A 17,270-nucleotide genomic window follows, 5' to 3' on the forward strand; every position below is an offset into this window, starting at 1 on the left:
TGTGGTGGGCCATATCTGGCCCCCGGGACTTGAGTTTGACTCCTGTGACTTAGTGGATAAACAAAAGGTAAAAAAATAAAACCCACCAAGTACTTTAGATTGCAAAAGTTCCCCAAAAATCAGAGAGATGTGTGGGTGGGATGTGTTTATGCAAACCTTTGAGCATTTAGTCCATATCCTTAACCGATGTGGCAAAAGTGCACACCACATCTACTAGTTGGGCCCTGTAATGTAAATAGTGAAGCAGTTTACTAGTAAAGTTTAAATGTGCACTTGTAGGCCAAAATTTTAAATTGTAGTGGCAAAAAAAATAGTAAGAGTTGTCCCACTAGTGCACTGATTGTCTTCCTAGCGAATACAAAGTGCAAACTGATATCGACATGAGCCTTAAGATGGACTCAATGCTGATCTACTATGTTAGCATCAGCATGTGTAGCGTGGATGTAGCAGGACAGATGAGGGTGTGCCTCCGACCCCCCATAGCCGCCTCCCCTCGCCCCATCTTCCCCCAAAAGACACACAGACACCCCCCGTCAGGCGTTCCTGAAAGTCAACAATAAAGTTGGTTTCCAGTAAGACAGATACCTTCGCTAGTGCTACTCATCGCCATGGAGATCCCAAGAAGCCGCAGACCACTGGTGGCCACCCATGCGGGGTACGGAGGAGGGAGGGGCTCACTGTGAGTGTAAATGCGACACGTAAGACAAGCACAATATTTTAGGTCTTTTCATTGACTCTTTTGTGGACGCTGACGTCAGACGTGTCCTCTTTTGTGTCGGCCATTCACGGCCGCTTAACCTCGTCTCGGCTCTCCGGCGGCCCCTCGGGGTCCCGATGACCCGATCCCCTAATCTGCTGCCGGGAACGACGGGCTGAATGAACGCCGTTTTTGTTGCTTGTTGACTTGCAAAGCGCACGCGAGGTCACAAAACGTCGCTCGGACGGAGTGTCAGTCAACCGCTTTGACTTGGAAGGAATCTGGCAGACTACTTTTTCAGATTTTTATTTCTATAGCACGAAGCGCATAACTAGATCGTATTTTACACATGGCATATTTAGCACATACTTATATCATGTAAACATCATTTTGAGCAAAACCCCATGGCATATACTGTATCATGCAAAGCATGTATACACTAAGTCTAGACCAGATGCTTAAATACCAAGTTATACATCAACAACATGGCAAATTTCATGACCTCTGTGACCTTGTGTACTGGCAGCCTGATTGAGCCAGAGGTCAAAATATGAGCCTCACTGGAGCATGGAGGACATTGAGCTTAAACCCACGAACACGCACATAGAACACAAACTCTGCAAACAAAAAAGTGTATGAACAATTTATATGAGATTTATATTTTGATTTGAAACTACAAACGTTTGTCTTCTTCTATCGGGAATTCTTCCAGAAAATTCTAGAAGCTTTGGAAACTTCTGTTTGTAGGTGGGCGGGACTTGAACAGAAACAAGCATCCATCCCACACCCCCTCCCACCACTCATGTCCTGATTCTGCATTCCTCTCAGTTAATAAGTGTGTGTGAGTGTGTGTGCGCGCACGTGTGTGTGTGTGTGTGTAATATGATGATGTCAATGATGATTTTTATGATGTCATTTTTTCCTCGCCATCTTGCATCCACCATCTCATTTGTCATCTATCTTCTACTCAGCAACTTGTTTGTTTGTGACTGTGTAAGTGCGTTTGGATGTGTGTGTCATCTGGTTTTGGCCTTGTTGTGTTGCCCAGCGTTTGTTGGCTATTGTTGGTTTGCAAACTCCCTGATGTCTAAAGACACAAAAACACAGACAACCTAGAGGGCAGTGTTGCTTGCGTGTGTGTGTGTGTGTTGTTATCAGGCAGTGTCAGGGCACCTTGGCTGGCAGTTGTCTGATTTGTGATGTCAGATGGCGTCCATTTCTTATCCCGTGAGAAGCATTGGGGTGAACGAGTGAGCGGATGGCGAACAGGAGGCAGACCAGGTCGTTTCCTCCGGGCAGCCTGCTGGCTTTTTAATACGTGATGAAATAACTTTAACATACTGATGTAATGATTGACCTGTCGAGGGGCGGGACTTCGCTTATTAGCGTTTGAGTTAGCAGCAATGTTCGTCGTTACCTCGCCACCCGTCGCACATCAAACTGTGTGTTCATGCGTGTGTTTGTGTATGCGTTTCTGCAGCACATGTGCTCTCGGCTGAAGTTTGCAAACTTTCACAGCAGCCGTGTCGTAAATCTGAGGCCCCGCCCCCGGTGACAGCCCAACCAGCCATTACCGCGGCAACAGGCCTTTGTGGGACAACATGTCTTGTTGTTGCCGTCTGCATGTGTGCTGGTAATCTGATTACTCATCGTGGTCCTCATCTATTATGGCTGCGCGGCGTGCTCGTCCCTCATTGGTCAGACGCCGACCTCACGTGACCCACCTTGAAGCGGTTGCCGCCGTCAATATTAGTAGTGCGACTGGCGGCCATTTTGTCGTGTCGAGGGTTAGTGTTTCGGCCGTGAGCTCGTCTTACGCGACTTGGGTTACCGCGGACACGTTGGGGCGGGCAAGCAAGGGCCGATTTGCCAAGTGGCCCATGCCGTGACATGGACATTTTTCAGAGTGCATCAACTATATAGGCCACAAAATAATAAATTCTATTCAGTGATTGGACAGTTTTCACTGAATCACTTCATAACAATTTTTTTAGTTGATATTTTAGGAACTCTCTAGGTCCACTGTTGTAATAACAGATTCATATTTGAGTACTTAATGAAATACTTATCGAGTGATTATGAAGCAGGGAATGTTGCCCGATGTGGCGTGTTGGGTGTCTGTCATATGTCACATGACACCGCAACCTTGACGGAGCACATGACCCGGCTGGGGGGTCCGCCTGGGTGGGTCTCAGTTGCTGATATATGGACGCTTGTAACACACAAAAGACATGCAAGACAAAGACCCCCCGTGGCCAACAATTGGGACCACAAGCACTTCAACCTGCAGTGTGTGTGTGTAGTATGTTCGTGTGCATGCGTGGGTGTGCGCGTGTGTGAGTATGTTTGTGTGTGTGTGTGCATGTGTTGTTTGTGTTGTGTTGCGTGTGTTTGTGTGTGTGTGGTGAGGCAACAAGGTGCAGTAAAAGACATTTTATTGTTTGGAAAAAAATAGCATTAAAAAAGAAGAGCCAATCAATCTTGAGGTTTGCTGTCATAGTGATGTCACAGGAACAAACTCTATTCATGTAATGTCTTCTGTTGTTTCTGAACGTCCCGCACGCGTGTTCAGAGGTCACGGGATCATTTTCTCTGACCAAACGTCATCACTTTGATCTTGTCTTTAAAAGTCCACAAAAGCTTCATTTGGCAAATCCTAACAATTGACAATGTGATATTTGTCCATTGCGATGGGAAGTTGAGCCTGAGGAGGCGGAGCCAATGCAGGAAGTTGGTATATGATGATGATTTTCGTTGCCTTGAAGTTGATCTCAGTCACATTAGTGGACTAATGTTGATCAGTTGATGTTCAGGGTTAGAATCTGAGCGGTTGTTCTTCGACTTCCTCCCGTTAGCGTGTTAGCATGTTAGCTTCATTGAAGATCAAAAACTTAATTGTCCGTATATTTTGAATGATATACCCTGCGATTGGCTAGCAACCAATGGAATGTAACCCGCCTTTAGTCCAGTCAGATAGGACAGCACCCTGAAATGGAGAGAGAGCGAGAGAGAGAGAGAGAGAGAGAGAGCGAGCGAGAGAGAGCGAGAGAGTTGTTGGAAGCATGGATGGAGGGATTGTTGGTTGAATGAAAACGTTTTTTTGGGATCTATGCAACCAACGATCTATCATTCTTGGTTAGACAATGGATATTTTCTCTCCTGGATTATGAATGTTGGATGGATTATTGGATGAATGGATGAATGCATGGAATGCTGGATGCATGGATTTGGGCTCCATCTCACTGAGTGTAGATAAGTGAAAAATGGACATAAAAAAATGTCATATGTCCATCATGTGATGTAAACATGAAGTCCCATGAGTATCAAAAGTTTGAGGCGCGGGGTCTAGGCGACCTCAGAGCAGGGAGTACGCAGCGGGTTCTGCGAGGTCAAACAGTTGCTCCAGATTGACGCCGGTGCCACACAGGAAGTCGCTGCGCTCCGGCTCCGCCTCCTCCTCCTCCTCCAGCCAGGGGCTCTCCAAAAAGGCAGAGCCCAGGAAGGACTTTTGGGACTCGGCTAGCGCGTCCGCGTCCCCTGCGGGGCCACCGGCTGGCACGCTCAGCTCATCCTCTTGGATGACGGGCCCCAGGGCGTCGCCGGCGTCCAGACTGAGCTCGCCACTGAGCGCGGAGTCCAGGACGGCGTCCCAGTCAAAGTCACCCTTGAGAGGGCCACTCTCCTTCTGCTCGTCCGTGGGGAGCAGCGGGGAGCCTGGGCGGCGGGAGGTCTTGCCTTCGCCACTCCTGCGACCTGACTTCCTCTTGGTGCCGCCCCCAGGTGTGGGCCAGGACCCCAGCATGGTCCCCTGGGCCAGGCGGGCGTCCCAGCTCTGCTCCGTGGCCTCCTCAAACTCCTGCAGGAGTCGCTGAGACTGGTCATCAGCACGCAGAATGCCGACGGAGCTCCCGACGGGCGTCGGCGTGGCTCGCCCCAGCCGGCTTTGCAGTGCGGGGTTGATCCGGACGGGTGGCATGCGGCGCTTCTTGTAGGCGCCGCTCAGGAGGCGTTCGGCGTATTGCGGGTCAATCTTCCAGAAGCCGCCCTTGCCGGGTTCATCCTTCTGACGAGGAACTTTGATGAAGCACTTGTTGAGCGACAGGTTGTGGCGGATCGAGTTCTGAAAAAACACACGGCTTAGCGTCGCAGCTACAAACATGTTAGTAGCCAAACCTTGCTAAGTGACATCCGTGCTTGCTAGTGCAATAAAACATGTATGCCGCACTATTAGTATTCATGCTGACCCCCATGCCCCCGCTCTCCACCAGTCTAAATGGAATTTCTGACCTTTGTTAAATATTATCTGCTCCGTGGTGCCACTACAAAACCAACTTCATCAATCATTTATGTGGCAAATTGAAGTTTTAGTTGAGAAAAGACAAACTGAACAAAGTCATTCCTACACACTTGAGCTTGATGCTGTGTGTGTGTGTTTAAGTGTGTAGGGTGACTGCACCCATACCTGCCAGGTGGGCTCGGCATGCCTGAAGTAGCAGAAGTTGTCTGTAATCCACTTATAAATGCCGGCGAGCGTCATCTTGCTGTGCTTGCTGTGCTTCATGGCCATGCAGATTAGGTGCGCGTATGAGTATGGCGGCTTGACGCCGGCGTCCGTCTTGTAGTCCACCTCGTCTGGGCAGTGACCACGAGCCACGATGGCGGGCAGCGGCAGCAGTCGGCTGTAGGCGGCCGCTGTGGGTTTGCCGGGCGTGAGCGGCGAGCCCGCCGAGGCTGGGTCGGCCGCAAGCGGGGAGGCGGGTGCCTCCCAGCCCAGTGGGTGGTGTCGGTGGGGGGGTGCCGGCGGTCGGCCAGGGGGGACGCCGCCCCCCGCGATGGAGAAATCCTGCAGCCACTGCAGGCTGGTCAGGCTGTCATCCAAAGTGGCAGTGCCACCCCAGGACGCGCCCGCATCCACCGCGCCCGCCTCTGCTGCACCCGCCTCCGCCTGGGCCGCCGCCGCAACCAGAACCTCCTCCAGACCCTCGCACTCCTCAGGACCCCATTGGTAGCACGACTCCATGCTCATCAGCGCTGTGACGACTTTGCCGTCCTCAACTTGACTGCAAAGGTATGAAGTGAGTCAGTGAGTGAATGAATGAGTGAGATTTGAACAATGGACTCACGTCCTCAAACACATTTAAGTGAGAAAATGAGAGCATGACTGCATGAGGTCACGTGTCAGTTGAGCGTCCCGAAGTGAGAACATGAGAATGAACGCAGTGAAGTGAGAGAGGAATTGTTAGCGTGTGAATGAGTGCGTGAGGACTCATTTGAACACAGTCAGTTTCTCTTCACACCTGCGCGCGTGCACGCCTCGCTCGCAAATTGTTGCGCGGCGCAACGTTTTTATTCACATCGAACAAACTGAACTTGTTAAGATATTTTCAATTATGTTCTCGTATTAAACTTAGACTTAGACTTGTTAAGGGAATTAGAACGGTAACATGACAAAACTTTTGCACTTTTTTCACGTCGAGTCGCCGCAATAAAAAAACAGCATTAAATGTCGAAACGAAATCAAAAGTGTAAAAAAATGTTATCTTACCTGCAGTCAAGCGTCTCTCCTCCGAGTGAACTGCGCGCGCGCCTCCTGCCTGCGTGTGTCTCCGTGTACGTGCGTGTACGTGCGTGTACGTGCGTGCGCGCGCGAGGGCCAACAAAGAGCCACGCAAAGAAACGAAGACGACTCGCAGCCCGCAGTGCCACTTTAATACCTGAACACGTAACCGGAGCAACGGCGGATGCGCCCCCTTGTAAACAATCTGCCGCGCGCCCATTGGCCCGCCCGTTGCCATAGAGACACACCGACGCGGCCAACTCACGGCACGCTTCCACGCTACGACTGCAGAATCTTCCATCCGCCCTCCTCTCTGTGGCCCATTTTACGACTTTTGAGTTTCTTTGGGGGGGGGGGGGGGGGTCGAATCAGTTTTGCGAGTTGAAGCTTTTTGTTTGTCTCGCCAACGTATAATCCTTCTTCCTTATACAGGACTAACGTTCCCAAAAGTAGAACGTTTTGTTTGGAAACGTGTATTCAGTATTTTGGCGGTCAAATGAAATCATGAGATAACTTTGATGATCGTTTAACATGACGTATTTTCTTGCATGTGACGTTACTTTCAATGTTGAGCAAAGTCGTCATTAAGACCAAATATTCTGTACTATTGCACTTTTGTTTTTACATTGTAAGACAATCTGTAGATGTAATAACAATTATTTAACAAAAGAGGGCAGTACAGCATCATTTTGTTTTGATTGCTCGTTTTATTGGGATAGCGTGTAGATATTTCTGCCATCTAGTGGTGAGCTAATAGAATGCAAGAGTTCGTTGGATTTTGAAGCACGTACAGACCAAAGTATTGCTCTGTCAAACTTTATTTCAACTTTTGACATCATTAGTTCATCTCCGTTTTCCCTTCTTGGTGGTCAACATTCCGGTAAAAAAATAAAACTTAAGCCAGCAACCAGCGGCACTTCCCATCATGCCTCGCTGTGTTATTTAAAGTGAACGTGCAAATTCTGTGGCGGTGGAAATGTGTGAAGCGGGTCTTTATCTTCATCAGATGCCGTCAACTGCGCCTGCCTGTGCCCGCCACTCAGCAACAAAGAAGGTGAGTGAGCCGGCGAATCCCAACACGACCATGATGACGAGCTGCCAGTGCAGCAGAAGGAAGTTGCTGTAGAAAAACGCCACCGCCGCCAGGATGGACTGAGGAGCAAACATAACAGCAAGGTGACACCTCTGTGACCTTCAAATTTCTATTGGGTCACTGGAGAAGGGAGGCACGTTTGAAAATCAAACCTTCCCACCTGAATGAACTTGAAGGCGGCGAAGGCGGGGGCACTGTTGTTGCGGAAGGTGAAACCGATGATGCTGAGTAGCTGTGTGTTGAAGCAGCTGTCGCCCAAGCCCAAGAGGAAGCTGCACAGCAGCGCCACGCCCACACTGCACATACACAGTGGCCATGAATGTCATCAATTTGGAATCATACATATTGCAATGGCGGGATCTTTTTGCTCCTGATGATCCTAACGTGTGTTTTGCATGTGGTGTTGCGTTTAGAGCCGATGGTGGGCGACCTGGGCCGTATGTAGGCAATGAGCTGGGTTCCTTCCTCGGGCGCCAGAGGAGCGTCGTCAGCAATGTTAATGAAGATGAGGTAGAAGGCCACGTAGTGCGACAACAGGCCGAGCAGTACCACGGGATTGCGGCCAACGCGGCCGCTGCCCTTGGTGAGCGCGCCAAAGGCGCCCCCGCCCAGGATCTCGCCCAGGCCCACACAGATGCCCGACAGCCCCATCAAGCTCTTGGCGTCCGCTCCCAAGCCCGTCATGGCGCCGATGCATGTGCCGTACACGCCGCTGTAGAAGGTGAGCTCCACGCCTGCCGGTACACGCGTGCTGTCAACGTCAGCCGTCAAGGGGGTGAGGGGGCACGTCAGACGGCAAGTTGTGAGTCACCTGTGTACGCGATGGACAAGCTGAGCAGCAACATCTCCTTGGTCACCAGCATCTTGCACACCCGCACTGGGGAGCAGAAGGACATTTAAATGAGCTTTTTGCGCCTCATTAAAAAACATTGAACTTGAGAATCAACCGCGCATGTACCAAAAGCGTCCAGGGCTTGCGAGCAGATGTGCGAGAAAGGCGAGCTGTAAAGACAAGTTGAGAGAAAAGCTGAGAAAAGGCCAATATAAAATTTTGTCAAATTGCAATTTCTTTTCTTTTCTAATAACACAGTAGGCGTTAAACTAGTAAAACTGGCACATGATAAAAAATAGTTACTTTGGGTGTCAGGGTAGCAATGCAAAAAAAAATAAATTAAAAAAAAAATAATAATAATAAGTCGCCATGGCAACTGCAAGATATCGCAAGCTTTGTTTTCTCAACATCATTAACATCATCCTCATGCCAACAGGTACCCGGATGTACTCTCGCCCGAGTCGGAGGGCAGCAGGGCCTCCGATTCGTCGCCAGGCGCCACTTCGGGGTCGGGCTTCCGGATGAGAAAGAAGAGGAAGCAGCCCACCAGGCTGATGACCGTCAGGGAGATGAACACTGTCTGCCGGTCCTTGTCTGCTCACACGCAGACCGGGGTCAAACTTGCATGGCAGCGCATCTACACCTGCGTGACCGGCCTCAACCTACCTGAGATGTGCTCGTGTCCGCGCCAGGCCAAGAAGATGAACAAGTTTCCGAACAGTAAGCTAAAAAACACACCCGCGCCATCAACAGAAGCAAACTAAGTGTCCAACGTCACACGCTGTGCAGCTCACCTGAACTGCAGCAGCGCCCAGAAGACGCCGCTGTTCCTGCCGATGGTACGCGTGTCCGAGTTGAGCGCCAGCACGTTGCCCTGCGCCGTCCACAGCACGGCGGCGCCGATGCCTACCAGCACCGAGGCGGTGTAGAAGCTCCACGTGTACGGGTAGACGAAGACGGCGATGTAGGCGCTATACAGCAGGCCGCTGAAGAACATGGATAGCTGTGCACCCATCACCGCCACCACCGATGGCGCCAACAGATTGCACCCCGAGAACACGCCGTAGATCACCGCCATGCTGGACCGCACACGCACACACAAATTAGCAGCCCCCCCATAATGCGGCATTTGTGGACTCTTACCTGGTGTATCCGCTGCCATGGAAGGTGCTGCTGTTGAAGCTTTTGATGACCGTTTGCTGCAAGAAGAAAGAAAGGGTGGTGTGAAAGCTGGAGTGACGGGTGGCCTCGGCACCGCCTACCTCGATGTTGCCGCACGTCTGGAAGGCGGTGAAGATGAACATGAAGGCCACGCCCAGGACGATGACGTTGATCAACTTCTTGCCGTCAGGACCCATTTGGAAGCGTGTGCGTTGGCCTCACAACATCTGACGACGACAAGATGTTCAGTGTGCAAGGAGACCAACTTTTGTTTCCCCACAATTTAAAAGCCTTCGCAGGTTTCTTCATAACAAAATGCTTTAGTCAAAAGGATCAACAATTTTCTAACTCGATGTAGTGTGGCTGATGGTTCTGGCCTTCTGTTATCTTTGGAAGTACTCCATAATGATCTGACCCTAACCATCCGACCTTTGTTTATTTAATTATACATCATTTTAGATTTTATGTTGTCGCCTTTCGCAAAGATTGAAAAAGGTAACAACAAAGTACGGAGCAGTAAGTACATAAAGCAAAGTTTCCAAATGGAGGAAGTCAACGTAAAAAGTCATGAGAAAATTATTAAAGTACAGATGGCTGAAAATAATATGAGTGCACTTGGCACCACTGTAAGATACTTAAACATTGGTGGTAATAGAAGACAAAAAAATGGATGTTGTTGATTTAAATGTACATGGAAATTAAACGTATATTTATCCACTTACAGAGCAGGCGGCGATTTTGTCGCTTCTTTGTCGCCTCTGGAATGCCAGATGCTGGCTAAGCTAAATTAAGCTAATTTTAACAAGTGTCATCGATTTCTTGCGTATGGACCCAAAATACACCATGACGGAACCAGCTGGCTTTTCGTAAAATTGTCCTCACAATCCCAAGCAAGTCGAAGACAAAACCGAAAATATGAAATCACGTGAGCTTGAGAGGACGTCACCTGACCCTGAACGTCACAAGCTCAGCGCTTCTGGCATCAAATGAATATACAAACCGAGATGAGTGAATCCGCTATGTTTAAAATCGTCCATTTGATATGTAGATTTGTTTTTTAACAAACACGGCAAAAAGACACCCGACGTTTCCGCTTCCGGGTTAAAATAAATAAACGATCATACGAAATCTTAATATATAGATTTATGGGTCGATAGATTGATAGAGAGAGAGAGAGAGAGACAGAGAGAGATTGCAAAACATCTGTGTGCGTGTGTGTGCGTTTTTTGTGCAGCTAAGTGTCCGTCCATCCATCGTCGGTGTGTAACGTTGCACTCCCTGAGTCTCGCGAGAGTTCGTGGAGGGTAGCTTCAGCAACCTCAGCAGACTAGCTTCTAGCTAGTATCTCATCTGTGGCGAGTGACTGTTGCTCGCAATCTTGTTCTTCAGCAACAACAAGAACAGCAAGAAGAAGAAGCAGGAGCAGGAGCCTCCCCATGGGACGCCATCGCGCCGCTATGCGTCCACACTTCCGCGCTCGTTTCGCTCGGGTTCGGCCCCGCTGACGGACGCCTGGACGCGGCTGTGATTTGCAGGTAGTGTTGCTTGATGCTCCTCGTAGGTTTATTAATAGCCGCTAGATACTGTCTGCTAGCAGCTAACCGCGGAGCTAACGGCTAGCCTAGCTCCACAGTGCATTTGGCAAGGCCAACTGCTAAGCGATGGCTTCATATGTGACCCTCGGACAAAACGTCTTCCAACAAGACGTCGCTTCTGTGTTGGGATAAATGGCACATTTTTGGGGGTGGGGGCACATGCTTTTTGATTTTGTTCAGCTGAATGAGCAACACTCGCTTTGCTAGCGTGAGCGAGCTAAAGTCAGCCAGCGTTATTTACCTCACCGTTACACGTATCTGCATGGTGAAAACGGTATTTCAAAACTTACTAATAATCATCAGCCAGATATTTCAAAGACTATTCCAGTGAGAAGAGTATAATTTTACTCTGACAAATGTAAAAAATGACTATTCTAGAGGATTGAAAATGCATCCCTTTCTGGCCATCTCGTGAATATTCAGTCAGTAGGGGTTGAGATTTTAGGGGTGACCTATTTTTTGTTGAACTGGAGGTTCAGCATCTATGTAACTTTATTAATCATCATTTTTTGAAAAGGTTGCTGTCATTGGAAAGTTTGTATTGCAGAGACATCACAACTATATTATTTCTAATTAAGTCAAGTCTTTGCGTGAAACAATAGGTAACAAATATCACAATTTGCAATGATTTGAAGGCCTACTTCTAGGAAAGTAACAATTATATAACTGCATCAAATAAAGTTGTATAATGTTTGCTGCCCTACATCTTTTTTGTAACATGCGCAGAAAAGAAATGTGATCAAATACATAGTAAGTATAAAGTATGCCACAGGAAGCATTTGTTGTTGATAAAATTCATGGAGTGTTGGAAACAATGGAATAGTATATGATGATAGTACATGTCATTAAAGTTGTTTATAGTTGATGTTGTGCACGTGTGTGATTAGTTTTTGTGTATTTTTTGATCAGGATGCAGCCTCCCACGTGTTGCCACATAGTTACCATCTGACCACCACCAGGAACCATGGATGTTGCCGGGATCATGTAGCCGCACACGGTGGGCTCCCATGAGCAACGGACTCGGCACTCTGCTGTAAACCATCGGACGCACGTGCGGCGTTTCCTGCACCTGTACGGCCTCGCAACTCAGGACTGATCTGATTGGTTGTTGTCGTCAGGAGGATGAACGGCTCGCTATTAACTCCTCCCAGCCCGAGGGCAACAAACTCCTCCCCTTTGCCCCCGTCTCCCTCCCCATCGCCATCCCCACCGTCGCCCTCTCTGCTGCCCCTGTCGCCGCGGCCGCCGCCCCTCCCGCCTCTGATGAGCCCGCCACCACCAACCCACCCGTCCTCGCTGTCGGACACGCCCACTCCTTCGCCCTCGCCCTGCCTCAGCTGGACTGAATTCTGCGAGCTTCACGCCCGCGTGGCGGCCGGCGACTTTGCCCGTCACTTCCGGGCATTTCTCTTGGAGAACCCGCACTACTCGTCTGACTCGGCCGCTGCCTTCTGCCGCCGCTTCATGGATCGCTTCGTCCGCCACTTCCAGAGTGAACTGGAGGGGGCGCCGCCAGTCGACGGCACCTCTGGCAGGGAGGAACTGGTGAGCTGGGCTCCCCAGTCAGACGCCACCTCCCTGGAAGAAGAGGCCGCGTCCCCCTCATCGGTTTCTGGGGTGGCTGTCCCACCCTGCCCCACCGCTAATGTGGCACGGCAGGCCTCTAAACAGGCACCCACGCGCCTCCTGCTGGACGGTCGCAGCGGTGACAGATTTCAAGATCCCTACGCCCACGGCCAGGTCCTGCCACCGTCTTCGTCGTCGTCCTGCTGCTCATCTGTGGGCGGCAACAACGGCAGGCGAGACGACAGGGGCGGTGCAGCGGCCGGCGGGAATGGGGACGCGCCTGCCCAGGAAGAGGAGGACAGTTGGCCGGGTGCAGCGTCTGTGGGGGAAGAGGTGGAGCCGGACGAGCGCGAAGCCGAGAGCGGCGAGGGGGACTTCCCCGATCCCTCATGTGCACCGAGCACGCCCCCGCCCGGTTCCAAAGGCAATGGCTCTGGCTCGAGCTCTAAAAACAAAGTGAAGAAGCGCTTCTCGCTGCGCAGCGTGGGGCGAAGCGTGCGTGGGAGTGTGCGAGGCATCCTGCACTGGCGAAGCTCGTCCAGCGACTCGGCACAGAGCCCGCTGCCCGCAAGCTACAGCTACACCCTGGGCATGCAGGATGCCACTCCGGCCCGGAATGCCGCTACCCAGCCTCCGACGCCCACCTCCTCCATGCCAGTGTCTCTGTCCATGCCCCTGTCCCTGCCCCACTCGTCTTCATCCTCGCTGCCCCCCTCGTCCTCCAGCAGCGCCACCTCTTTGTCGCTTTCCGACGCCGCCCGGGACCGTCGGCGGAGCAACGGTGAAGGCGGAGAAAAGGACAAGTGGAGCCACCGCCTGGAAAAACTGCGACTTACTCGATCCCCGCCTCCTGTCCTCACCCTGGGCGCCGCCGCATCTGTGCTGCCACCCAGCTGCGCCAACGCTTCCGTGGCTGCGCCCAGGAAGGTGGGACGGTTGGTTCGGGAAGGCGGTGTGAGCGTTAGTTCATCTAACGATGAGTTGAGCGGAGGTCACGGCTTCCCAGGCTTTTCCTTTGCTCTCCCGCATCACGGCCCCGACAACAACAACACGGTGGCACAGGCGGCCGCGGCTCCAGGTGTGGCTGCAGCGGGCGCCGGCAACGTACCCTGGAGGGGCGGGCGTTGGCATAAGTGTCGTCTGGTCCTCCGAGATAGGGAACGGGAAGGCGAGCGTGGTGATGAATACTACTTGGAATTCTTCATTCCACCCAAGGTATGATGATGATGAGGAAAAATGAAAAAAATAACAATGATGATGTTTGCGTCCACGTTTGGCACTGTCAGGCGTCAAAACCGCGGCGGACAGTGGCATGCGGCGCCATCGTGGACGTGAGGAGCACGACGGCGCTGGAGGTCCCCGACAAGGAGAACAGCTTCCTGCTGCAGGTGAGGTGTTGACATGTGAGCGGACGTTTTTACTGACCTCTACGTTTCTTTGCGCTCATCTGTGCTTTTTTTGTCAGCTGGAAGGCGCTGTCCAGTACGTGATAGAGACGCGAGACGCCATCCAGATGAGGGCGTGGCTCAGCGACATCCGCAACGGAATCTGTCTCAGGTAAGGAGCTTCATGTATCAAACGACGGACGGCTTGTCACATGGCATGCGACTGGTGACGGTCTGGTGTGTTGCATGTGACGTGGCGTGCGTGATGTACTGCAAGTAATGTGGTGTGGGATGTGACACATTGACAGCAGGCAGGAAGACCCCGACGGCCCGCCGGACATCAGCGGCACGCCCGAGAATATCGACCGTCTGTCGCAAGGTGAGCACGGCCAAATGCACAATCGTGGTGGCACTTGCATGTTCTTTAATGCCGCTTCCTCTTTCACACTACCGCAGTGTGCTACGGCGGCGTGGCGGGCTCCTCCCCTCCGATGGAGCCTCTTCCGCCCGAATTGCCGCCACGAGCCCCTCTGGACGACCCTGACGCGCGTGTTCTTGGAGGGGGCGGGTCTAGTCTGGGTACGCCCTTTGCTGAGACGCCGGATGCCACAGGTGATGCGAACACTGTGTATTTCCGAGCTTCTCGAAGCGATTGGGCGGCTGGTCTGATGTCACCGTGTGGGTTCCCATACATAGGCTCCTTCCTGTTTTCCGAGCCCACGGTGGGTGATGCGCCGGAGCACCCGCTCAGCGAGTGCCAGTGGTTCCACGGCACCCTGTCGCGCCTCAAAGCGGCCCAGTTGGTGCTGGCAGGCGGGCCCGCCAGCCACGGCGTCTTCCTGGTGCGCCAGAGCGAGACGAGGCGCGGCGAATACGTTCTCACCTTCAACTTCCAGGGGAAGGCCAAGGTCGGTGCCTCGCCACATCAATTTTTATGACAAGCTCACATACACACGTTGGCTCTCGCTCACTCGCATGTTCCCATCACACACGCTGACTAACACGCACAGACACATTCGATGCACTCGATGATGATATGCATGTCGTCCTATCTGGCAGCACCTGCGCCTGTCGCTCAACGAGGACGGACAGTGCCGCGTGCAGCACCTTTGGTTCCAGTCCATCTTCGACATGCTGGAGCATTTCCGCGTGCACCCCATCCCGTTGGAGTCGGGCGGTGCCTCCGACGTCACGCTCATCAGCTTCGTGGGTGCCGCTGCTGTCCGCCAGCCGGGTACGAGCCGGAGCGCGTCGCCCCCACCTTTCCTCCTTTTCCGCCTTTTGCCGCACAACGGCCACCTCCCGCCGCCACTCCCACTTTTGACATCTTGTTTTGTTTGTCCGTCACTCGTCCTTGCAGGCCGGGACAGGGCGGGCAGCCGGCCTACCATCTGTGATGTCATCACCACGCGCCATCCCGACTCTCCATCAACCCCCATCTCTGACTGTGTGTAAGTGACTTGTGTGTGAGGGACTTAGTGTAAGTGTGTGACTGAGTAGATAGTGAGGGTGCTTGCGTTAGTGTGTGTGAAAGTGTGATTGTTGGAGGGAAGGAATGTGTATGTGTGTGCTTGTGTGAGTGCGTGTGTGATGTTGGAGTGGGTGTGCGAAGGCTCGTCCATGATTGGCTGGATTGTGTGACGTTGCAAATGTTGGAGAAAGCCTTCCTGCAACGTGTTGAGAAGCCACAAGGTGGCGCAGATGCACTTCCTGTGAACAAAACAGGAAGTAGAAACGTTCAGCGTGAGAGTTGACTGTTTCCATGACAACCATGGGTTCCATGACTCCTCCTTCGCTCCCGACCTCACTTTCTTTTGCTAGCCCCCTTACTCCAGGCGCATTTAGATGTTTTTCTCACACACCCTTTTTCATTTTTTCGCAGACTTGACCAGCAGACCCCGTAGCCCCCCCCAACCGCCCCCAATTCCACCAGGACGCCCGCCGCCCCCGACGCCACCCCAGGAGAGAGGACGAGAGACGGAGCCAGAGACGGCGGCTGCGGCAGGCAGTGGCGGCAGCGGGGCGGGAAGCGGCAGTGCGTCGGAGGACTGGGACGACAGGGACACTCCGTTGCGCCAATTAGACGCGGCAGGTGTGGTGGAGGGAGAAGAGCTGGAGGCCACCCGGGCACCCCGAGCCGTGGACAACCAATACTCCTTCTTCTGAGGAGGAAGTCGTAACACTAAACGAGCGAGAGCCAGACCAGACCAGACGGACGCACGCCGAGAGCATCCTACAACACTAACAAGCTCCGCGCCACTTTGGGCTTGGCGTACACACGTACCTCACACGACCGCCACCTAATCTTCACAAACACCTCATTCAAGCCTGCGTGCGTGCGAGTCATTGGTTTCCCGTGTGTGCGCGTGTGTGTGTGTGTGTGTGTGTGTGTGTGAGTGTGAGTGTGAGTGAATGAATGTATGTCAGGGGTCACCAACCTTTCTTAAACCAAGAGCTACTTCCTGGGTACTGATTAAGGCAAAGGGCTACCAGTTTGAGACAGACTTCTGAAATAGCCAATTTGCTCAATTTGGCTTTCACTATGTGTTAGTATTGTCATCTCCAGTTCACATGTAAGTGTGATTTTAACAAGAATAGCAAAAATACAGTGAAACATTGTTTTTTTTTTTTTGTTTTTTTACCACAATCTGTTTCAGAAGGCGGTTCGAGAAGCGAATCGGTCGAATTCCGAATCTATTTTACCATTACAAATAATGGAAATTTTTTTAATCCGTTTCAAGACAGGACGTTCGAAAACCGAGGTTTGACTGTAAAATAAATAGATGCAGCTCACTGACAAGTGCCGTAATTTGAGCTAATTTTAGAACAGTCCTGCGGGCGACCTGGTGCCCGCGGGCGACCTGGTGCCCGCGGGCGACCTGGTGCCCGCGGGCGACCTGGTGCCCGCGGGCGACCTGGTGCCCGCGGGCGACCTGGTGCCCGCGGGCGACCTGGTGCCCGCGGGCGACCTGGTGCCCGCGGGCGACCTGGTGCCCGCGGGCGACCTGGTGCCCGCGGGCGACCTGGTGCCCGCGGGCGACCTGGTGCCCGCGGGCAACGTGTTGATGACCCCTGATGTATGTCGTCGTGTGTTTTAATGAATGTCTGACTTTTTGTGCGTGAGCGCTCATATTTACCTGATGCGTATAAGCCCAGCCGATGATGTCATCTCATCATCCGGCGCCTCTCGGTTGGTCGTGTTTTTTTTGTTTTTATTTTTTTACCTCAGCGTCTCAAAGCGAATGGTCCGTCTGGTTGCTGTGGCTGTCCACGCTGTCAAGAAGAGTATTGAATTTGTTTGTCTCAAAACTTTCGTGCCCTGTGTGCTTTTTGTTTTTGGGGAGGGAGGAAGGGGGCAAACAGACACGCGTCTCTTTCATACAT

General features: G+C 52.0%; 3 protein-coding genes across 5 annotated transcripts; 1 reads left to right on the forward strand and 2 right to left on the reverse strand.

The window, feature by feature from the left end:
• Positions 1-3,115: 3,115 nt before the first annotated feature.
• foxj1a (forkhead box J1a) lies at positions 3,116-6,794 on the reverse strand. Its single transcript, XM_049745147.2, has 3 exons — positions 6,243-6,794; positions 5,160-5,757; positions 3,116-4,817 (listed from the first exon to the last, which is right to left on the reverse strand). Exons 2-3 carry the CDS (start codon positions 5,721-5,723, stop codon positions 4,053-4,055), a joined length of 1,329 nt encoding a protein of 442 aa, XP_049601104.1. The 5' UTR covers positions 5,724-5,757; positions 6,243-6,794; the 3' UTR covers positions 3,116-4,052.
• Positions 6,795-7,054: 260 nt separating this feature from the next.
• On the reverse strand, positions 7,055-10,388 carry mfsd11 (major facilitator superfamily domain containing 11). The gene is made up of 11 exons (XM_049744394.2): positions 10,063-10,388; positions 9,442-9,567; positions 9,323-9,378; positions 8,974-9,258; positions 8,846-8,904; positions 8,620-8,773; positions 8,306-8,349; positions 8,159-8,224; positions 7,778-8,081; positions 7,508-7,643; positions 7,055-7,406 (listed from the first exon to the last, which is right to left on the reverse strand). The coding sequence occupies exons 2-11, from the start codon at positions 9,535-9,537 to the stop codon at positions 7,257-7,259; spliced, it is 1,350 nt and encodes a 449-aa protein (XP_049600351.1). The 5' UTR covers positions 9,538-9,567; positions 10,063-10,388; the 3' UTR covers positions 7,055-7,256.
• A 185-nt stretch (positions 10,389-10,573) lies between these two features.
• sh2b1 (SH2B adaptor protein 1) lies at positions 10,574-16,630 on the forward strand. Of its 3 annotated transcripts, XM_049744369.2 has the most exons (10): positions 10,576-10,875; positions 11,845-13,716; positions 13,788-13,889; positions 13,967-14,058; positions 14,195-14,265; positions 14,343-14,498; positions 14,583-14,794; positions 14,946-15,120; positions 15,247-15,337; positions 15,769-15,942. In XM_049744369.2, the coding sequence occupies exons 2-10, from the start codon at positions 12,058-12,060 to the stop codon at positions 15,788-15,790; spliced, it is 2,580 nt and encodes an 859-aa protein (XP_049600326.1). In that variant the 5' UTR covers positions 10,576-10,875; positions 11,845-12,057; the 3' UTR covers positions 15,791-15,942. The 3 variants fall into 3 exon arrangements, with proteins under 3 accessions (XP_068509580.1, XP_049600325.1, XP_049600326.1); XM_068653479.1 differs by lacking the exon at positions 15,247-15,337 and having other exon boundaries at positions 10,574-10,875; positions 14,198-14,265; positions 15,769-16,630; XM_049744368.2 differs by lacking the exon at positions 15,247-15,337 and having other exon boundaries at positions 10,575-10,875; positions 15,769-16,630.
• The last annotated feature ends 640 nt before the right edge of the window (positions 16,631-17,270 follow it).

The sequence above is a fragment of the Syngnathus scovelli genome, chromosome 16 (genome assembly GCF_024217435.2).
Source record: "Syngnathus scovelli strain Florida chromosome 16, RoL_Ssco_1.2, whole genome shotgun sequence".
Lineage (NCBI taxonomy): Eukaryota > Metazoa > Chordata > Actinopteri > Syngnathiformes > Syngnathidae > Syngnathus > Syngnathus scovelli.